This window comes from Talpa europaea, assembly GCF_964194135.1.
Source record: "Talpa europaea genome assembly, chromosome: 8".
Taxonomy (NCBI): domain Eukaryota; kingdom Metazoa; phylum Chordata; class Mammalia; order Eulipotyphla; family Talpidae; genus Talpa; species Talpa europaea.
This window is the reverse complement of record NC_140075.1, coordinates 54,314,633-54,329,594: the sequence shown is the minus strand read 5'-3', so window position 1 is coordinate 54,329,594 and position 14,962 is coordinate 54,314,633. Positions and strand designations below refer to the sequence as shown.

General features: G+C 49.2%; 1 protein-coding gene across 2 annotated transcripts in view; it reads left to right on the top strand.

Moving 5' to 3' along the window:
* Nucleotides 1-13,133, top strand: part of ANP32A (acidic nuclear phosphoprotein 32 family member A) — a gene marked incomplete at both ends in the record, with an annotated part of 34,788 nt that extends 21,655 nt beyond the window's left edge. Inside the window, 6 exons of one of the 2 annotated variants that reach the window (XM_084239915.1) lie at nt 6,128-6,277; nt 6,493-6,615; nt 8,683-8,887; nt 10,153-10,265; nt 12,779-12,842; nt 13,072-13,133. In XM_084239915.1, coding sequence (XP_084096041.1) covers nt 6,128-6,277; nt 6,493-6,615; nt 8,683-8,887; nt 10,153-10,265; nt 12,779-12,842; nt 13,072-13,133 — 717 coding nt within the window. Of the gene's footprint in view, nt 1-6,127; nt 6,278-6,492; nt 6,616-8,682; nt 8,888-10,152; nt 10,777-12,778; nt 12,843-13,071 lie in introns of those variants that run through there. The other variant, XM_084239914.1, reaches the window with a different exon arrangement.
* Between the last annotated feature and the right edge of the window lie 1,829 nt (nt 13,134-14,962).

Here is a 14,962-nt window from a genome sequence, read left to right as displayed (position 1 = left end):
CTCCAGGAAGCATCTGCAGTGGAACCAGCTCCTGTCTCTGAGAGGCAGAAACCAAGTCCTCCCCACACCCTCAGGAGGAGGTAGGAAGCCGGTTCTAGGCGGTGCAGGAACCAGTCACAGGGTTTATGTTAATACGGGCCCTCCCCCAGCCAGCGCTTAGCCTATTACCCAGGGCCTGGCAGACAGCTTAATTACCGCTGCAGCGCACTTCAGCTTGCGTACCATGGTTCCCTAAAATAATAAGGATGGCGTCACCCACTTCCCGCGGCCATGTGCTCCCACCCGTGCATTCAGAGCTCTATTGTAGGAAACAAACAAAATCTAGAGACACAGATGCTTTTTTCTTGAAGACATTTTTTGGTTTTGGAAGTATGTAGGGCCCTGCCTCATAGTCAGGGTTTTTAAAAATCTTCTAGAGGTTCAGAGTCTTTCTTGGCTACCACTGGGGCTGCAGAAGAGCCTCCTGTTAGCAGAAAGTGACATGAAGGATCTGTTAACTCCACTGTTAACCCTCCAGGGACTGACTTCCAGTCAGAGCGGTGGTATAGCTAGGCAAAGACTCGACTCACTCTGGGTTCCTGGGCTTAGGCCCAATTCAGACCTCGCTTCTTCCTCTGGAAAAAGAGAGCTAAGCTAGACCAGCATGTTGCAAACTATGGGTCACATTAAAAGGAATGTTTTATAATGTTGCAGAAAAGAGTGAATGTAAGGCTAAGTTTTGTTTCACATTACCCCCCCCCCCCCCGGGTCAGGGGGTAACTGTTTTTCACTGTGGATTGTGGTCAGAAAGCCACTGACCTAGATGATCCCTAAGGCCTTTCTAGCTCTTGAAATGTCCAACTTTTCTTTGGAGTCTTGACAAACCCCCTGTGAAACCTTCCTGGTTTTTGTAAGGAGGACTATACTGTTAAGCAAAGCTAGAAATTTTGTAGTTAGAAGGACAGTCACCAGCATCTGTCATCCTTACTGAACATGTTTGGAAAGAAGTTCTTTTCCCTTTTTCCTCCCACCCCCCCCCCCAAAAAAAAAAAAAAAAAAAACCCAGTTTGGCCTTCTAGCTAGAAATGGGATCTGCAACAGGGGATGGCCCATTTTAAAGCTGACCTATTTAAAACCCGTCAGCACCAGAAACACACAGGGTCAGTTCGATTTGAGTCTTTTCTTTTGTGCAAAACTGAAAACTAAATTGGTCAGGGACTGACAAGGTTGAAGCCAAAGCTACTGATAATTATTGACTCCTTATTCAGTGACAGAAAAGAAACCAAAGCACAAGGTTAGGGTGGGGGCGGGGGGAGGGGAGGAAACAGAACAAGGTGTTGCTGTAAAATCAGGAGGTGGTAAATTTGGGCCAGAAATCTTAGGACTCCAGAATGTTCCAAGGCCTCGTGTGTTGCATGAGGGCGCCTCACAGACACCCTGTGAGTCAGATCTGCCGGCCTGAGTTCATTCCCTTTCTCGTGCCTTGTGGACACAGCAGTAAAGGTGCCTGGGGATCAAGGAGAAGGCAAGTGGGTCTTTGCAAGCTGAGGATGCTCTAAGTGCATTATTTCAATTTAGTCCAACCCTAGGTAATGGACGTTATTGTCACTGGAGGAAATGGAAGCTGGAGAGGTGAGAGGAGCTAGCAAGTAGAGAATTTGAACTTGAGCCAGATTGTCTGACTTGTACGCCTGCCTTTTGTCCACCTGCACTTACCTCAGGAAGTGTTAGGGAAGTAAAGAGCTGATTCCACTTGGGCTTCCTTCTGTCTGGTTTTAGTCTCCAGAAAGCTCAGTTTTAAGACCAAGCTATTAAATCAAAGTTAGCGTCAAGGGGCTCTGTCCTGTGAGTTCACGTAGGGCTTGGAGCTCAGAAGGGTCCTGTTCTTGGGTTTAATGTGCTGCTGTCTTGAAATTATTAATAATATTTGAGTATGAGCTGTCACATTTTCCTTTTGCACTGAGCCCTGCAAATGCATGGCCACCCAGGCTTCGATAGAATGTCGTCTTTCTCCGTCTTTCTTAGTCCCTCTTGCCTGCTATTAACATGACCATGGAGGCATTTGAAGAATGTGCCGTCCCTACCTCTGGCCTGCTACCTGGTACCATCAGCTATGGTTGTTTACCAGCTGTCTCCTCCTAGACTGCCACTGCACCCCTTGCTGGCATGGACCCCAGCTGCAACTGCAACACACCTCTGGATCCCCTCAGCAGGTGTCCAGGCAAACAATGTCGCAGGAGCAAGGGCTTCATTATGAGCAGCAGACCCTCAAGTGCAGTGCTGTGTCAGGTCAAGCCCACCTGCTGCGCTAGGGCTTATGCTTGTCAGGGAGGGAGGGACAGAGGACACAGAACATACCCTGAAAAAAACTTTGTTGTTTATGAAAAGTAGGATTGGTTCTGTGTTGGGCCCATTTTCACTTTAACTTTCACAATGGTTTCACTCTCCGGCTGCCGGGCACCTAGCGCTGTGCCTGGCACAGTAAGCAGGGCGTTTGTTAAGCATTTGCTCCAATATTGGCTCCCCGCTAGGCTGATTATGGAGAAGGACAGTCCCTGACCTCCAGGAGGATTGGATGCCTAATACACTATTAAATGGTTCACGCGGCAGCTGCCCTTGGTGCCCAGGGATGCTTGGAGCTGGTGCAGGGCAGGCTTCCTGGAAGGGGGACATGAACTAGATCTGTGCACAAGGGTGAGCGGTGGGGAGCCATGAGACAGGAGGCAGTGGGGGGGAGGTTGAGAGTGGAGGGCTTGGTCCAGGCTGGAGTTTGCACTTGCGGGTAAAATAGCTATCATCACACCCTTTCTCAGAGGCTGAGGCCTTGAGGGTAGAGACCCAGCCCTTTCAGTTCCTAGGCCTCTAGGTCAGGGCTTATTCCTGGTAGTCCAGTGTCCTCACTGTCACAGAGATCCCACGTGGAGAGACGCAGGCCTAGAGTGGGGTGTGGGAAGTAGAGAGGACTGGTCAAATTTGAGAGCTTTAATGAAGATAAGATTTCAGTTTTGATGCCAGCAATGGGTTGTCCCTTCGAGTAATGATGTGCTCATGTTTGTCACGGCCGGCTCAGCTCCTGTTCCTGAGAAAACGCTGCCGTGGACAGCCGTGGACAGCATTTTCAAGAAATGCTGCTACAGCCTGGCATTCTGATTTCTGGGTACCTTCAGTGCCTCCCACTGCCCTCTCTTGGGGTCTGAACATGATTGTGAGTGCTCAGGGGTGTTAACACCCAAGGAATGAAACTTTGTCCTGGGCTGTTCGAAAGTTTCCTGGTGCAAGTGGAGTAATTCCTGTTGTTGGACTAAAGAGAGAAACCACATTTGGATATTTTTAAACGGCCAGTGAAATTGGGAGAGAGTCTAAACCTAAAGTACAAATTTTCAGTTTAATTTTAACTTTGCACTTAGCTCACACCCAGGATTTGGCAGGGGGAATGGGCCTTCATTTTTTTTATTTCCTTTTTTAAGCAGAACACACCCTGGATGCAAACCCTTCTTCCCCATGGAAGGCCTTAGAGCAGTGGCTACCAGGGCCAGTGGTGAGCTCAGAGTTGAGACAGGTCTGTCGGAGGTCTTGAAACATGTGTATCTGCCCTGGAGCTCTGAGAAAGTGTGACTTTTCTTGGAGTCAGGTAGAGGCAAGGGGGTGGTGGCCTGACTTCCACAGACTCATTGTTAGGCTGGCAGTTTTGTTTTTTCCTGTTTGGTTGCTTCAGACACCCCGGGGAGCTCACCTGCCATCCTTGATATGGCACCCCACAAAGGAACTGTGGGTTTCCCCTGAGGTGGTTTGGGCTTTGGGGCAATATCAGCAGCTTCAGGGTGGAAGCCTTGACCTCTCCCTTTCCTTCTTGATCTCTAAACAGTGCTAAAACCCCAAAAAGCCCAGCCAGGAAGGAAATGCAGAAACCACAGGGATCCTAGAGGCCCTCCAGACCTGACCCATAGCAGCCACAGGCTTGCCCAGCAATGGGAAGTGGCCTCCTCTGCTCCGGCAAGAGTGGGGTCCCAGGCCCCCTGGCCCTCTCCAGTTCCTTGCTCCCAGACTACAGCCTCATCTGTGGACCGGGTTAGGTTTTGTGCTTTGGTTACTGAGGAAGTGTAACCAGGGTGGGGACTGCTGGGAGTGGCCCCCACCCTGGAACAAACAGTTGGAAGAGGAGCTATCAAAAAACAGCGGCCGTGGAAGGAACTTGTAGGATTGAGGCGATGGGGGTCTCACAGAGGCTGGGGACACCAGCTTAGAGTTTGGGAATGCAGAGACACTGTCGGGAGCTCCTCATCTTTCAGCCAACACTGGCCACCTTGGCCCAGCAGACGCCTCCTCTCACCACGTCCTGGGCTTGGGTGGTTGGCTCTTTTGTGACTGCAGAATGGGAGGCTCCAGAGGGGCTGGAAGGATGGAACGGGCGGTGCAGGTGAAGCACTTGGAGTGCACCTGGTGACCTCATGGTTACTGTTAATAGCAGCGTTAGGAGTGGTGGCCTGCTCAGCGGCCCTGAGGGCGGTGGCCACCCACTTGGATATGGTGCCAGAGCTGGGACTGTAACATGTGTGTAGAATTCCTAGGTAGCATTGTGACTCCCGGAAAGAGACCACTTCTGAAAGGATTAATTCCTTGGACTCCCAGCACTGCCTCTCCTCCTCCCTGCCCTCCCCCTCCCCATCCTGTCTGTCTTTGAGGCCAAATGAGGATGAGACGTAGACCGGTCTAGCACAACCACATCTGAAGTCTTTGAGGGTGGACTGGAATCCCTTATATTTGTCTTTTTTCTGGGGGGTCTTGAAGACTTCTCCAGACCTTCCAGGGAAGTCAGTCCCTGAAGAATACTGCGTCTTCTGCCTTGGGGGTAATTGCTAATGAAGGTGCTTCTCCCCCCAAGGATCACCATCAACGTGCCTGCTGGCTGCAGGAGGCTGGGCATAACCAGACTGTGCAGGGCAGGCGTGGATAACCGGGCATCCACCTGGAGGGCAAGTGCCATGGCCCCCTTAGCTGACACCCTGGGTCATTTCAGGCCCGAGATGTGATTGCTCTTCCTCCGCCTGCCAACTATAGTGGAGCCTGGAACTGCATTTCAGACTGTCCACCTTTTAACAGCCCGTGAGAGGGTAGCTTTTGATCAGTTCTTTCGACTGCCTTAGAAATAAAGGATTTAGGATCCAGGTGTGGGGTAAAAAGAGAATAGAGGAGAATCTAAGAATCTAACAGTGCAAAAGTGCCTCCAAGGGCTTGTAGGTAGGGACAGTTAGGGCCACAATGGTGCCTCCCAAAATAGACTTTTGGACTTTGCCCAGTTCAGCATTTCACTGTGGACCCATCCTAAGTTGGATTTCTGCTCTTTCCACATCTACTTTCAGCACCCTGAAGAACAGTCTAGAGCCATGCTATCCAATGTGGTAACTACATGCGTCTCTTTACCCTCAAATTAAGTAAAACTTTAAAAAAATAATACTCCTTATTCTTGTCAGCCACATTGCAAGTGCTCCATGGCCATATGTGGCTAGTGGCTTCTCTTGAATGGTACGGAACATTTTTATTGCTGCAGAAAGTTCTAGTGGACTGTGAGTGAATAGAAAGAGCACTCCCTGGTCTGGGGGCCCAACAGTGGGGCAGGCCAAGTGAGTTGCCATGGTGATGATGCCGGCCCAGTGGGCAGGAGTGGAGAGTGGGGTTGTGTGTGCATCTCAGGGCCTGTTGGCACACAGAGGGTCACGGTCACGTGGGGCTGAAAGGTATTGCTGAGGAGGGTAAATGAGTAGTGGCCACTGGAGGGTGGTCAGGCTGGGGCCGTCATGGGCAGTGGGATGAGGGGATCCGATGTATGGTAAGTAAGCCCAGAGCTCCCCTTAAAGTTATAGCTGGGGAGGTGGCATTTTATTTTATAGTGAAACTTTGAAGAATGTGACAGTGCAGCTGAAATGAGACCACCAACCTTGCCAATAGCGGCAGGGCTAATTGAGTTAGTCTTCTCCAAGAGGGCTAATAAGGCTCCTGTTGGGAATTGCAACAGGCAGAGACCAGGGTGGGTGCTGGCAGTGCAGTGGTCTAGAAGAGCCAGCAGAGGTGATGGTAGTAATGTATGATGGACTCTTCCTGGATCTGCCTCCATTCCTTGCTTCCATTCACATGCTCCTTCCTTTTGCAGGTGAAAGAGCTTGTCCTGGACAACTGTCGGTCGAATGAAGGCAAAATTGAAGGCCTCACAGATGAATTTGAAGAACTGGAGTTCTTAAGTACAATCAATGTAGGCCTCATCTCAGTCGCAAACTTACCAAAGTTAAACAAACTTAAAAAGGTAAATAGAGAGTAGGAGCAGGTGTGCTGGGGGGCAGAGGAAGGGAGTTCATTACGTTGTGTTTGGGAAGCCTGATTGGAAGAAGTGAAGCCAGGCGCCCACGCCAAGACTCCTGCCGTTCCCTGAGCTGACATGCTCCTCCTGCCTGTCTCAAGAGGGCCCGGAGCCTTCATTTTAAGAGCTGTTTCTGCTTCTTCTCTCCCTGCCCTGTTTAGCTTGAACTAAGCGATAACAGAATCTCAGGGGGCCTGGAAGTATTGGCAGAAAAGTGTCCGAATCTCACGCATCTAAATTTAAGTGGCAACAAAATTAAAGACCTCAGCACAATAGAGCCACTGGTGAGTCATTTGGGCCCTCCCCTCTCCGCGAGGCGGGGGCGGGAGGGGTTGGTATCAGGGAATACTACTTTTGCGTTTTTTCACTTATCTTACTTTATTTGACTCTCATTATGTGCTATGAGGTAGAATTGGAGCCGCTATTTCTGCTTCGTCCATCGAGAAACTGAGGCCTAGAGAAGTTCAATAGCTTGACCAAGGCCACACAGCCAGAATGGGCAGTCGGGGTAGGTGAGGTAGGACCCTGGTCTCAATTTCTAGTCTAGTGCTTTTCCTCTTTGGGTTTCTGCTCAGCTTTGGAAATCTGAGCTGTCCTTTCTCCAGGCTTAGAGCATGGCTTGGTGCCCCTCTTTGGGGAGGGAGGAGCCATCCAAAATGAAGTCGACCCTGGAAGTCTATACTTTTTTTCTCCTTGGTCGCTGGCCTGAGGCTGGGGCCTGGGATGGCAGAGAGCTGTGTGGTCCGGGACCCTCACGCCGGCCTTTCTCTCTGGGACATGGATGGTAGCCTTGGTCATCTCTAGTCCTGGTGAGATAGTGACCAGAACTCAGAGGCCTGGGCAATGTTGGGGCTCCTCTGCTGGTCCTCACAGAGCGGTAGACACCCCGGACATCACAGATACACTAGCCAGAAAGGGGCATGTCACAGTCAGAATAGCAATTCCTACCTTGTCAGGATGAATGCTGCCACATTTAAATAAACACGTGTGCTATAAAAGCACGTAAGCATCACTGTACCCACAATTGGGGAAAGATTACAAGGATACTTTGCCAAGTTTGCTGCATTTCCCTTTTCTGGGTATATAGAGTGCAGGTGGCACATCCCTCAGTTTGAGTTTGGAGGGTTCTTGTCCAAAAAGCACTCTTGCCCTCCATGGATGCTTTGGGGGGATGTGAGGTGGGGACAGGGCAACTGGGGGATGGGGCCAGCGTGGCAGACTAGGAAGCTGGCATTTCTTTTCCAAGCCTAATCCATACCTCTCCTTCTGTGGTGTGGGGTCAGCTACTAGAATATGCTTCCCGTGCACCTTCTCTCCCAAGTTCTCGCCCTGCCACAGCCCATCGAAATCCCAGGGGAAAACAAAACTCTTTTGATCAACCTGGAAGTCTTGCTTTCATTACAAAAAGAAAAAAATCTTTTTGAGATTTTGTATATGTTTGGGAGGCAGGATGTGAGGGCCAAGTATATAAAATACTGTAATTTGGTCACCACTAGAGATTGGACCCCTCCCCCCACACACTCACTCACTCACACCCTGCTCCCCCTGCCCAGACCACACATGTTTTTATACTTCCCTTACCTCAGGCGTGTGACCCTTCACTTCCTGGGCCTCAGTTTCCTCAGCCACCAATCAGGCATAACATGGGCTAGAACAATCTGGTGTAAGGATTTTACCAAAGCATGTTGTATTGAGGACCATGGACAAGGCCTGGATCCCCTGTGGGTCTTCTGCTTGCCCTTTTTGACAGGCAGTATTACAGAGCGTAAGAGCACAGGTCTGAGGTTGGGTTGCCAGTTCTCTGCCCTTCATTTCCTCATCTGTAAAATGAAAATTGTTTCTACCTTACTGAGGTTGTGGGGATAAATTGCGAGTTAATATGAAAAAGTGCTGTGTGAATTGCCATCATGATCATTTTTATTTTTATCATTATTATTATTAGATGCAGAGGGAGCTAGTTCCTGCTGCCTTTTTAGTTCCCCTCTAGCTCCTTATTCACGGGACAGCCTTGAATACCAAGAGAGCCTGGGTTCATTTCAAGCCAGGCACTATTAAGGCAAACAGAAAGCTGTTATAGTAGAGTAACTGTTAGCACTAGATGAGGCTTAAAAGATCCTCAGGTCCAACACCCCACCCTTTCCAGGTGAAGAAACTGAGGCCCACCAGCCGGGGCTGACCTGTCGCAGGCTCACTTGGGCTGAGCAGAGCCAAATCCAAGCTCCCTTGAGCTCTCCAGGCTGTCTGCAGACTGTCTCACTTGCCCCTCCTATTTCCCAGGTTGTCTCCTTATACCACCCTCTCCCCCCACCACCCCTAGATCACTCACTGTTGACTTCGTTTTCTGCTTGCAGAAAAAGTTAGAAAACCTCAAGAGCTTAGACCTTTTCAATTGCGAGGTGACCAACCTGAATGACTACCGAGAAAACGTGTTCGAGCTCCTCCCACAACTCACATATCTCGATGGCTTCGACCAGGACGACAAGGAAGCCCCCGACTCGGATGCCGATGTCTACTTGGAGGGCCTGGATGATGATGAGGAGGAGGAGGACGAAGATGGTGGGTGGCAGAGGGGGCGGGCCAGGGCTTGGGGCCCACCCGAGACACCCCGACCCTGGGGTCCTCCTTGCTTTACAGAGCGGGCAGACTGGATGGTGGAGGCCCCTTCTAGCTGCAGACTCTTTCCAAAACTACAGAGGAAAGCAGCGGCTGTCTGCTTTGGTGGCTGTTGTCCCTGTCCCTAGTCTGTCTTGTTGGTTGATTTCCCCTAACAAAACCGTGCACGAGCTCCAAAGAAACATGCTGAGTTTCTCCAGCAGCGTAGTAACCCCCTGAAAACCATCAACCAGCTCAATTCCCTCTTCAATTTTTTTTCTCTTTCCAAAGTCCCTTAGGGAATGGGAACCTTGTATATCTCTGGACTCAGACACTCTCCCAGGGAGGGAGGGAGCAGATAGAGGAAAGTGGGGTGTGGCCTGAGGACCCGCTTTCCCCATCTAGGTGTCCAGTAGTGGAGACCAGGTCATGAGCTGGAGAGGTTGTGAGGCCCCCTGGTGGCTGCAGCGCACAGGACCACAGGCCAGGACTTGCGGGTGTGGACTCTGGAGCCCCAGAAGCCTGGGAAGTGGAGGAGGCTCAGGCAGCACCTTGGGCTCCCGGCAGTTTGGAAAGCAGTCAGGGCCCACCAGAAGGAAAGAAGAAGAAAGGAGTGCTTCCTCCGGCCCCCTGCCAACCTCTCTGGCTGCCAGTGCAGGCACTCCTGTAGGTCCTCCTGGCCAGAATAAAGTGAAAATTGAAATGGCCTAATTAATTCGGACACCGTTGTTTTTCCTTCTTAGGTTGGGAGTGTTTTACAGAGTCTTGAGTTACCTTACCCTGTTGTCTTAGTTTGTTGCATCTCGTGATACAGCAGCAAGGGCCCATATTGGAGTCCTGTGACCATGTTTCCAGGCTCAGCTGTGCCTCTAGTTCAACATGTGGCCTGGAACGCGCCACTTCTCTCCCCTCTGCCTCAGATTTCTCACCTTCCTAAGTGAATTGACGTTTTGTTTTCCCCGGGCCCCGTTATTTCTTTCTCTGCGGTCTCCGCCTCCACCAGGGATCGTCTGCACCTTTGTAGACCTTGTGGACTTGGCTTTCAGGTCACTTTAGGATGTGCTCGGTCACACTGGCGCGTTGGGGCTTTGGCCCTGGGTGGGTGTGGGAGGCTGGTGGTCCCCACCCTGAAGACGACCGCCCCTGCCCGCCGCTGGCCTGGGACCTGGCGCTGTGAGGGAGAGCCAGCTCACCACCAGTTCCGTTCTTGTCCCACTCTCACTGCACAGAGGAAGAGTACTATGAAGACGCTCAGTTAGTGGAAGACGAGGAGGACGAGGAGGAGGAGGAGGAGGAGGAGGAGGAGGAAGGTGAAGAGGAGGATGTGAGTGGAGAGGAGGAGGTGAGAGGCTGCACCGGGCAGGGGACCCATCTCCCCGCGCCCCCGTACTTGCTACCTCTGAGTCAGTCCCACCAAACACCTCGGGTCGCCGGGAAAACCCTGGTTGGGGGAATGAGTCCGTTTCAAGGTCTTTTACTGGGTTGCTTTAAGGACGGCAAGACTTGCAGCCCACCCTGGGTAGGGAGGAGGAGGATTCTGGAAGCACCTGCTGAGGTGATAAGCCTGGCCCTGACTTTCATGTGAAAATAAGTTGTTTCAGTATCCACCCCTCATTTTGTTGGGTTTTTTTTTTTTTTTTGTCTTTGTATTCATACTAAGATATATACTGAACCCATGCTGTGTGCCAGGGAGATTTACGACTGCCTTGAAGTGATGGGTAGTCGGATCAAAAACTGCTGGACCCCAAATCAGAGCATGACATGAGTTCCCTGGAAACAGTGCCATCGTTCCGATACTTTGCCTGGTTCCCAGCTTCCAACAAGGACTGTGCCTTGTCAGTGAGGGTAATAGATCAGAGATTAGGAATACTGTCTGTGAGGGGTTGGATCCCAGCTCTGCCACTTGCTGTGTGTCCCTGGATAAGTTCCTTGACCTTTCTGAACCTCTTTCTTCATCAATGAAATAGAAATCATTTTACAGCTGGGCTGTAAATAGGGATCAATTCACTGGATTGTTAAGAAGACAAGCTAATTTGTGGGCCTCCCCGGTGGCGCAGCGGTTGAGCACTGGGTTGCGAAGCTGCCCGCGGCCTCTGTGGTGCTGGTTCGATCCCCAGCTGCTCCCCGGCCACCGGAGGAGGGTCCCACATGGCACGCAGACCTCTCCTGCCGCCCGCTGCTCCCCTCAGCAGTGTACTTCAGTCCTTCTGTCTGCTCTGCTCCCTGCTCTGGCTCTGGTGAATTCTCTCACCCTCCCGTGCTTGTATAAACAAACAAACAAATAAATAAATAAAAATACATGCCTCTTTAAAAAAAAAAAAAAAAAAAAAAAAAAAAGAAGACAAGCTAATTTGTAAGTAAAATGCTTAAGGGCAGTGTGTAGCAAAGAGTGACCACTTATTTTAGGCTTTCATCCTCTTCTCCGGGGTGCTGGCACTGTGTGCTACTGGATTTCATGTTTGGTTGTTTGGAGACATTGTAGGAGAGTCACTTTCTGTTATCTATTTAGAATTCTCTATCAAATCTTACTAATGCAAAAAAGATAGACCTGGAGAGGCTTAGACATGGTTAGCAGGTTAGCATGAACAGGGTACCTGCCTTCTCCTCCACTTTGCTGCCCCCCTCAACGAAGGGCACAGATACCCGCCTGCCTGGGGGCCTGCTTGGGCAGGATCTCCCACCCAACCCACTCCAGGCTTGGGAGAGGCAGGTCAAGGTGAAGAGAGAAGTCGGTGGCATAGGCTTGGTACTCTGGGTGTCTTTTCCTTGGGTAGGGGCCGCATGACTCACCCCTGAGGAACATTGGGAGTATTTTTAAACAGGTCCCCCTTGGACATGGCAGTAAGTCTTGTTCGCTAATGGGTTTTTCATCTTGCTCTTCCTGTCGAGCTGCAATGTGCAGGGACTTTTTGATTTGTTTCCTGGTTTGGTTTGTTTTTGTTGTGGGTTTTTTTTTTTTTTGCTTTTTTTTTGGGGGGGGGGGTTGTTTTATTTTTTTTGTATCATTGACCATCTGCCGATTTCCAGCTTCCAGTAAAGGAGAGGTTAGACACACACACAAAACAGCAAACAGACTGACTAAGGGACTATTTGGTGACATTATAAAAGGCTATTTCCCTAGACAAAAAGAAGTGAGTTCATCATCAAGTTCTTTTTCAACACTGGGCTGCCTGATGCTTCAGGAACAGTATTTAGCGCACAGGTTTTGCTGCGTGGGGCTTCAGAGGCAGCATGGAGTGAGGGTCCTGAGTTGAGAAGTCACATGTCTTGCTAAATCACAAGTCTCTGGGAATGAAGTTCTCAAGGGACCTTGAATTTACCCTCCTCTTTTCCCCTTCCAAGTGGTACAAGTTTTGCAGGATGGCGGAGAAACTGGGTTGGGTAAAACTGAACTTGCCCAGTCTCTGGATTTACAGGAACAAGACTTTCCTTGAAGCCAAAACTAGATTGAGGACAGATGAAAGAGCACCTTACTTATGTAGCAGGGAGTTAGCTGGGGAAACTTGTTCTCTTATGAGAGTGCATAGACTGGAAAGCTGCCTAAATTTTGGGGACTCGAGGTCAGGATTTCTTAATATAGGGTAGAACTCACACACACACACACACACACACACCCTCCCCCCCACATCATTTGAGAATACTGTGTGTGATATGGGTATTTTGGGGGGTGGGGGGCGGGTTCTGCAGATTTTTTAAAGGACACTGTATCCAGAAGAACCTCTGCTTTAGATTCATCCCGAATGTCAGGGCTGGGGCAAACCCCTCTTCTTTGAAATGTGTCTGGGAAAGTAGATTCCTTAGCATGTGCCTAGGCTGGGGCCATTTCTGATGCCGGGCGTCCATCTTCTCTCCTAGGAGGACGACGAAGACTATAACTTCGAGGAAATAGAAGACGAGGACTATGAATTAGAAGCTGGTGGTATGGCAACTTTTTGCTCTCAGCCCGTGTGGGCCCTGCGCCCCTGGCAGTGGGCGGAGGCATGCCCGTTGGAGGCAGTGGGTCCCCCCTTGCTTTGTTGGTCCCTGGCCTCAATTTGCCTCGAATGACAAAGCTTCTGAGATGTATGATCCCCCGGTTTTCCAGCAGGCGGGCTGAGTTAAAGGCAGGATCACTGTTTAATTTGAATGTCTTTTCTTTCTTCTTCCAGAAGAAGAAAGGGGTCAAAAGCGAAAACGAGAACCTGAAGATGAGGGTGAAGAAGATGACTAAATGGAATAACCTATTTTGAAAAATTCCTATTGTGATTTGACTGTTTTTTACCCGTAACCCCTCCCCCCAAGTCCTGCCCCCCGAAACTTATTTTTTTCTGATTGTAACGTTGCTGTGGGAACGAGAGGGGAAAAGTGTACTGGGGGTTGTGGGGGGAGGGAGGGCTGGAGGGGGTGGAATAAAGTACTATTTTTACTGCCACTCTTTATTTTTTTTCCCCTACTTTTCCTTTGTATTGGTTTTGTCCCTGTAAATGCAATAGCTGAGGACAACACCTCAAGTGAGCATTTGTTCCTTACTCACAAAGAGGATGGTTTGAGGTCCCTCACCTTTCCTGCTATTTCCCAAGTCTCTTGAGTCAGTTGGAAGGCCATGGCTGGCCTCAGTTTGGTTTCTCAAAGCCCGGGAGGGGCTGAGTACCAGCCACGTCCTACCTCTTGTTCTGGGTCATGTGATGTCTGCATTTCTTGGGTCTGCTAGAGGCATCCAAAACCCTGGTTTGTAAATAGCAACCTAAAGGCGTATTTTGGCACTGTTTGGGGCCATCCCCATCTCTCATTCCCTCTCCCTCTCCCAGCGGTGGTGGGCTTTGCTCTGTGAAGACGACTTTGATGTCACTCTTATGAGCTATGAGCCAGAAAGCTGAAAACAGCAGCCTCATGACTTACAAGTAAAGTGTATTTGGCGATTACAATTAAAAGAAGCAAACCCTCAGACTTCGACCTCTTTAAAAGATTTTAAAACAAAACTGTCATATCTTGTTCTGTGATCTATTAGAACGCTTTGTTTCCCGAAATGACAAGAGAATTCTTCCACCTGTACTTCTGTGCTTAGACCATTTTTACGAACCTAAGCGCGGGAGACTTGCTGCATGTCGGCTGGGTTTTTTTTTTCATATACCCGAGCACGGAAAAACTTAATGCAAAATTGTATTTTCTTACCTAGTGGAAATCTGAAATGACTGCAAATTCCTAGTGAATGTACAGGTTTGCTTTCATGTCCCTCTTCTGGATTGCTTTAGAAGTGACGTGTTATTTCCTAGCCCGTGTTTCATCTGTATAAAAAAACATCTGCACCGGTTTTTCTCCCCCTCAGAAGAGCCAAACTTTGAGTTTTATGTCTGTTTGTCATTGATAAATTTCAATAAATCTTTTTATACAATTTTTTGAGGAATGGCTTCTTTGAGTCCAGGCTGTTGATCTTTCTAGATACATTCCAGATAACCTGCTAGTTGATGGGGAAGCTTGACTTTTGTGACCTGATAAAATAGATTTTCTTATTGGATACACAAGCTGACACTAAGTTTGCATAGTTTAGGTCTCAAAGCAAGGCTCTGGTGTGCTAGTTTCATTAAAAACTTCATGTGGGGGAGGGAAAACTAAGGAGATAAAGATAATAGTTATTTTAGCAAGTCAAAATCAAAAAAGACCAACTTTGGAAACTTATTTTGAAATGTTTCATTGCTGTTGAGATTAGCTTGAAAATCTCAGGAATGTGTAAAACATTTCACACACTAAGAAGCTTACATGGTGTTTGTTTTGTTCCTTTTTTAATGTCTCTGTCTTAAAATATATGTCTTAAATAATATTGCCCATTAACATCTGATTTGATTAATTCTAACCAAATGGTTAGATTTTGGGTTATCTCTCACTTAGCACCACAGTGGACATCCTGTTAGACTTTTGTGTATGTGTGAATTTTTTTTTAAGATTTATTTATACAAGAGCTGGGGTACAGGCCAGAGGCACGGGATGGTGAGAGGATTCACCAGAGACAGAGTGGGGAGCAGAACAGGCAGATGGACCGAAAGCACTGCTGAGGGGAGCAGC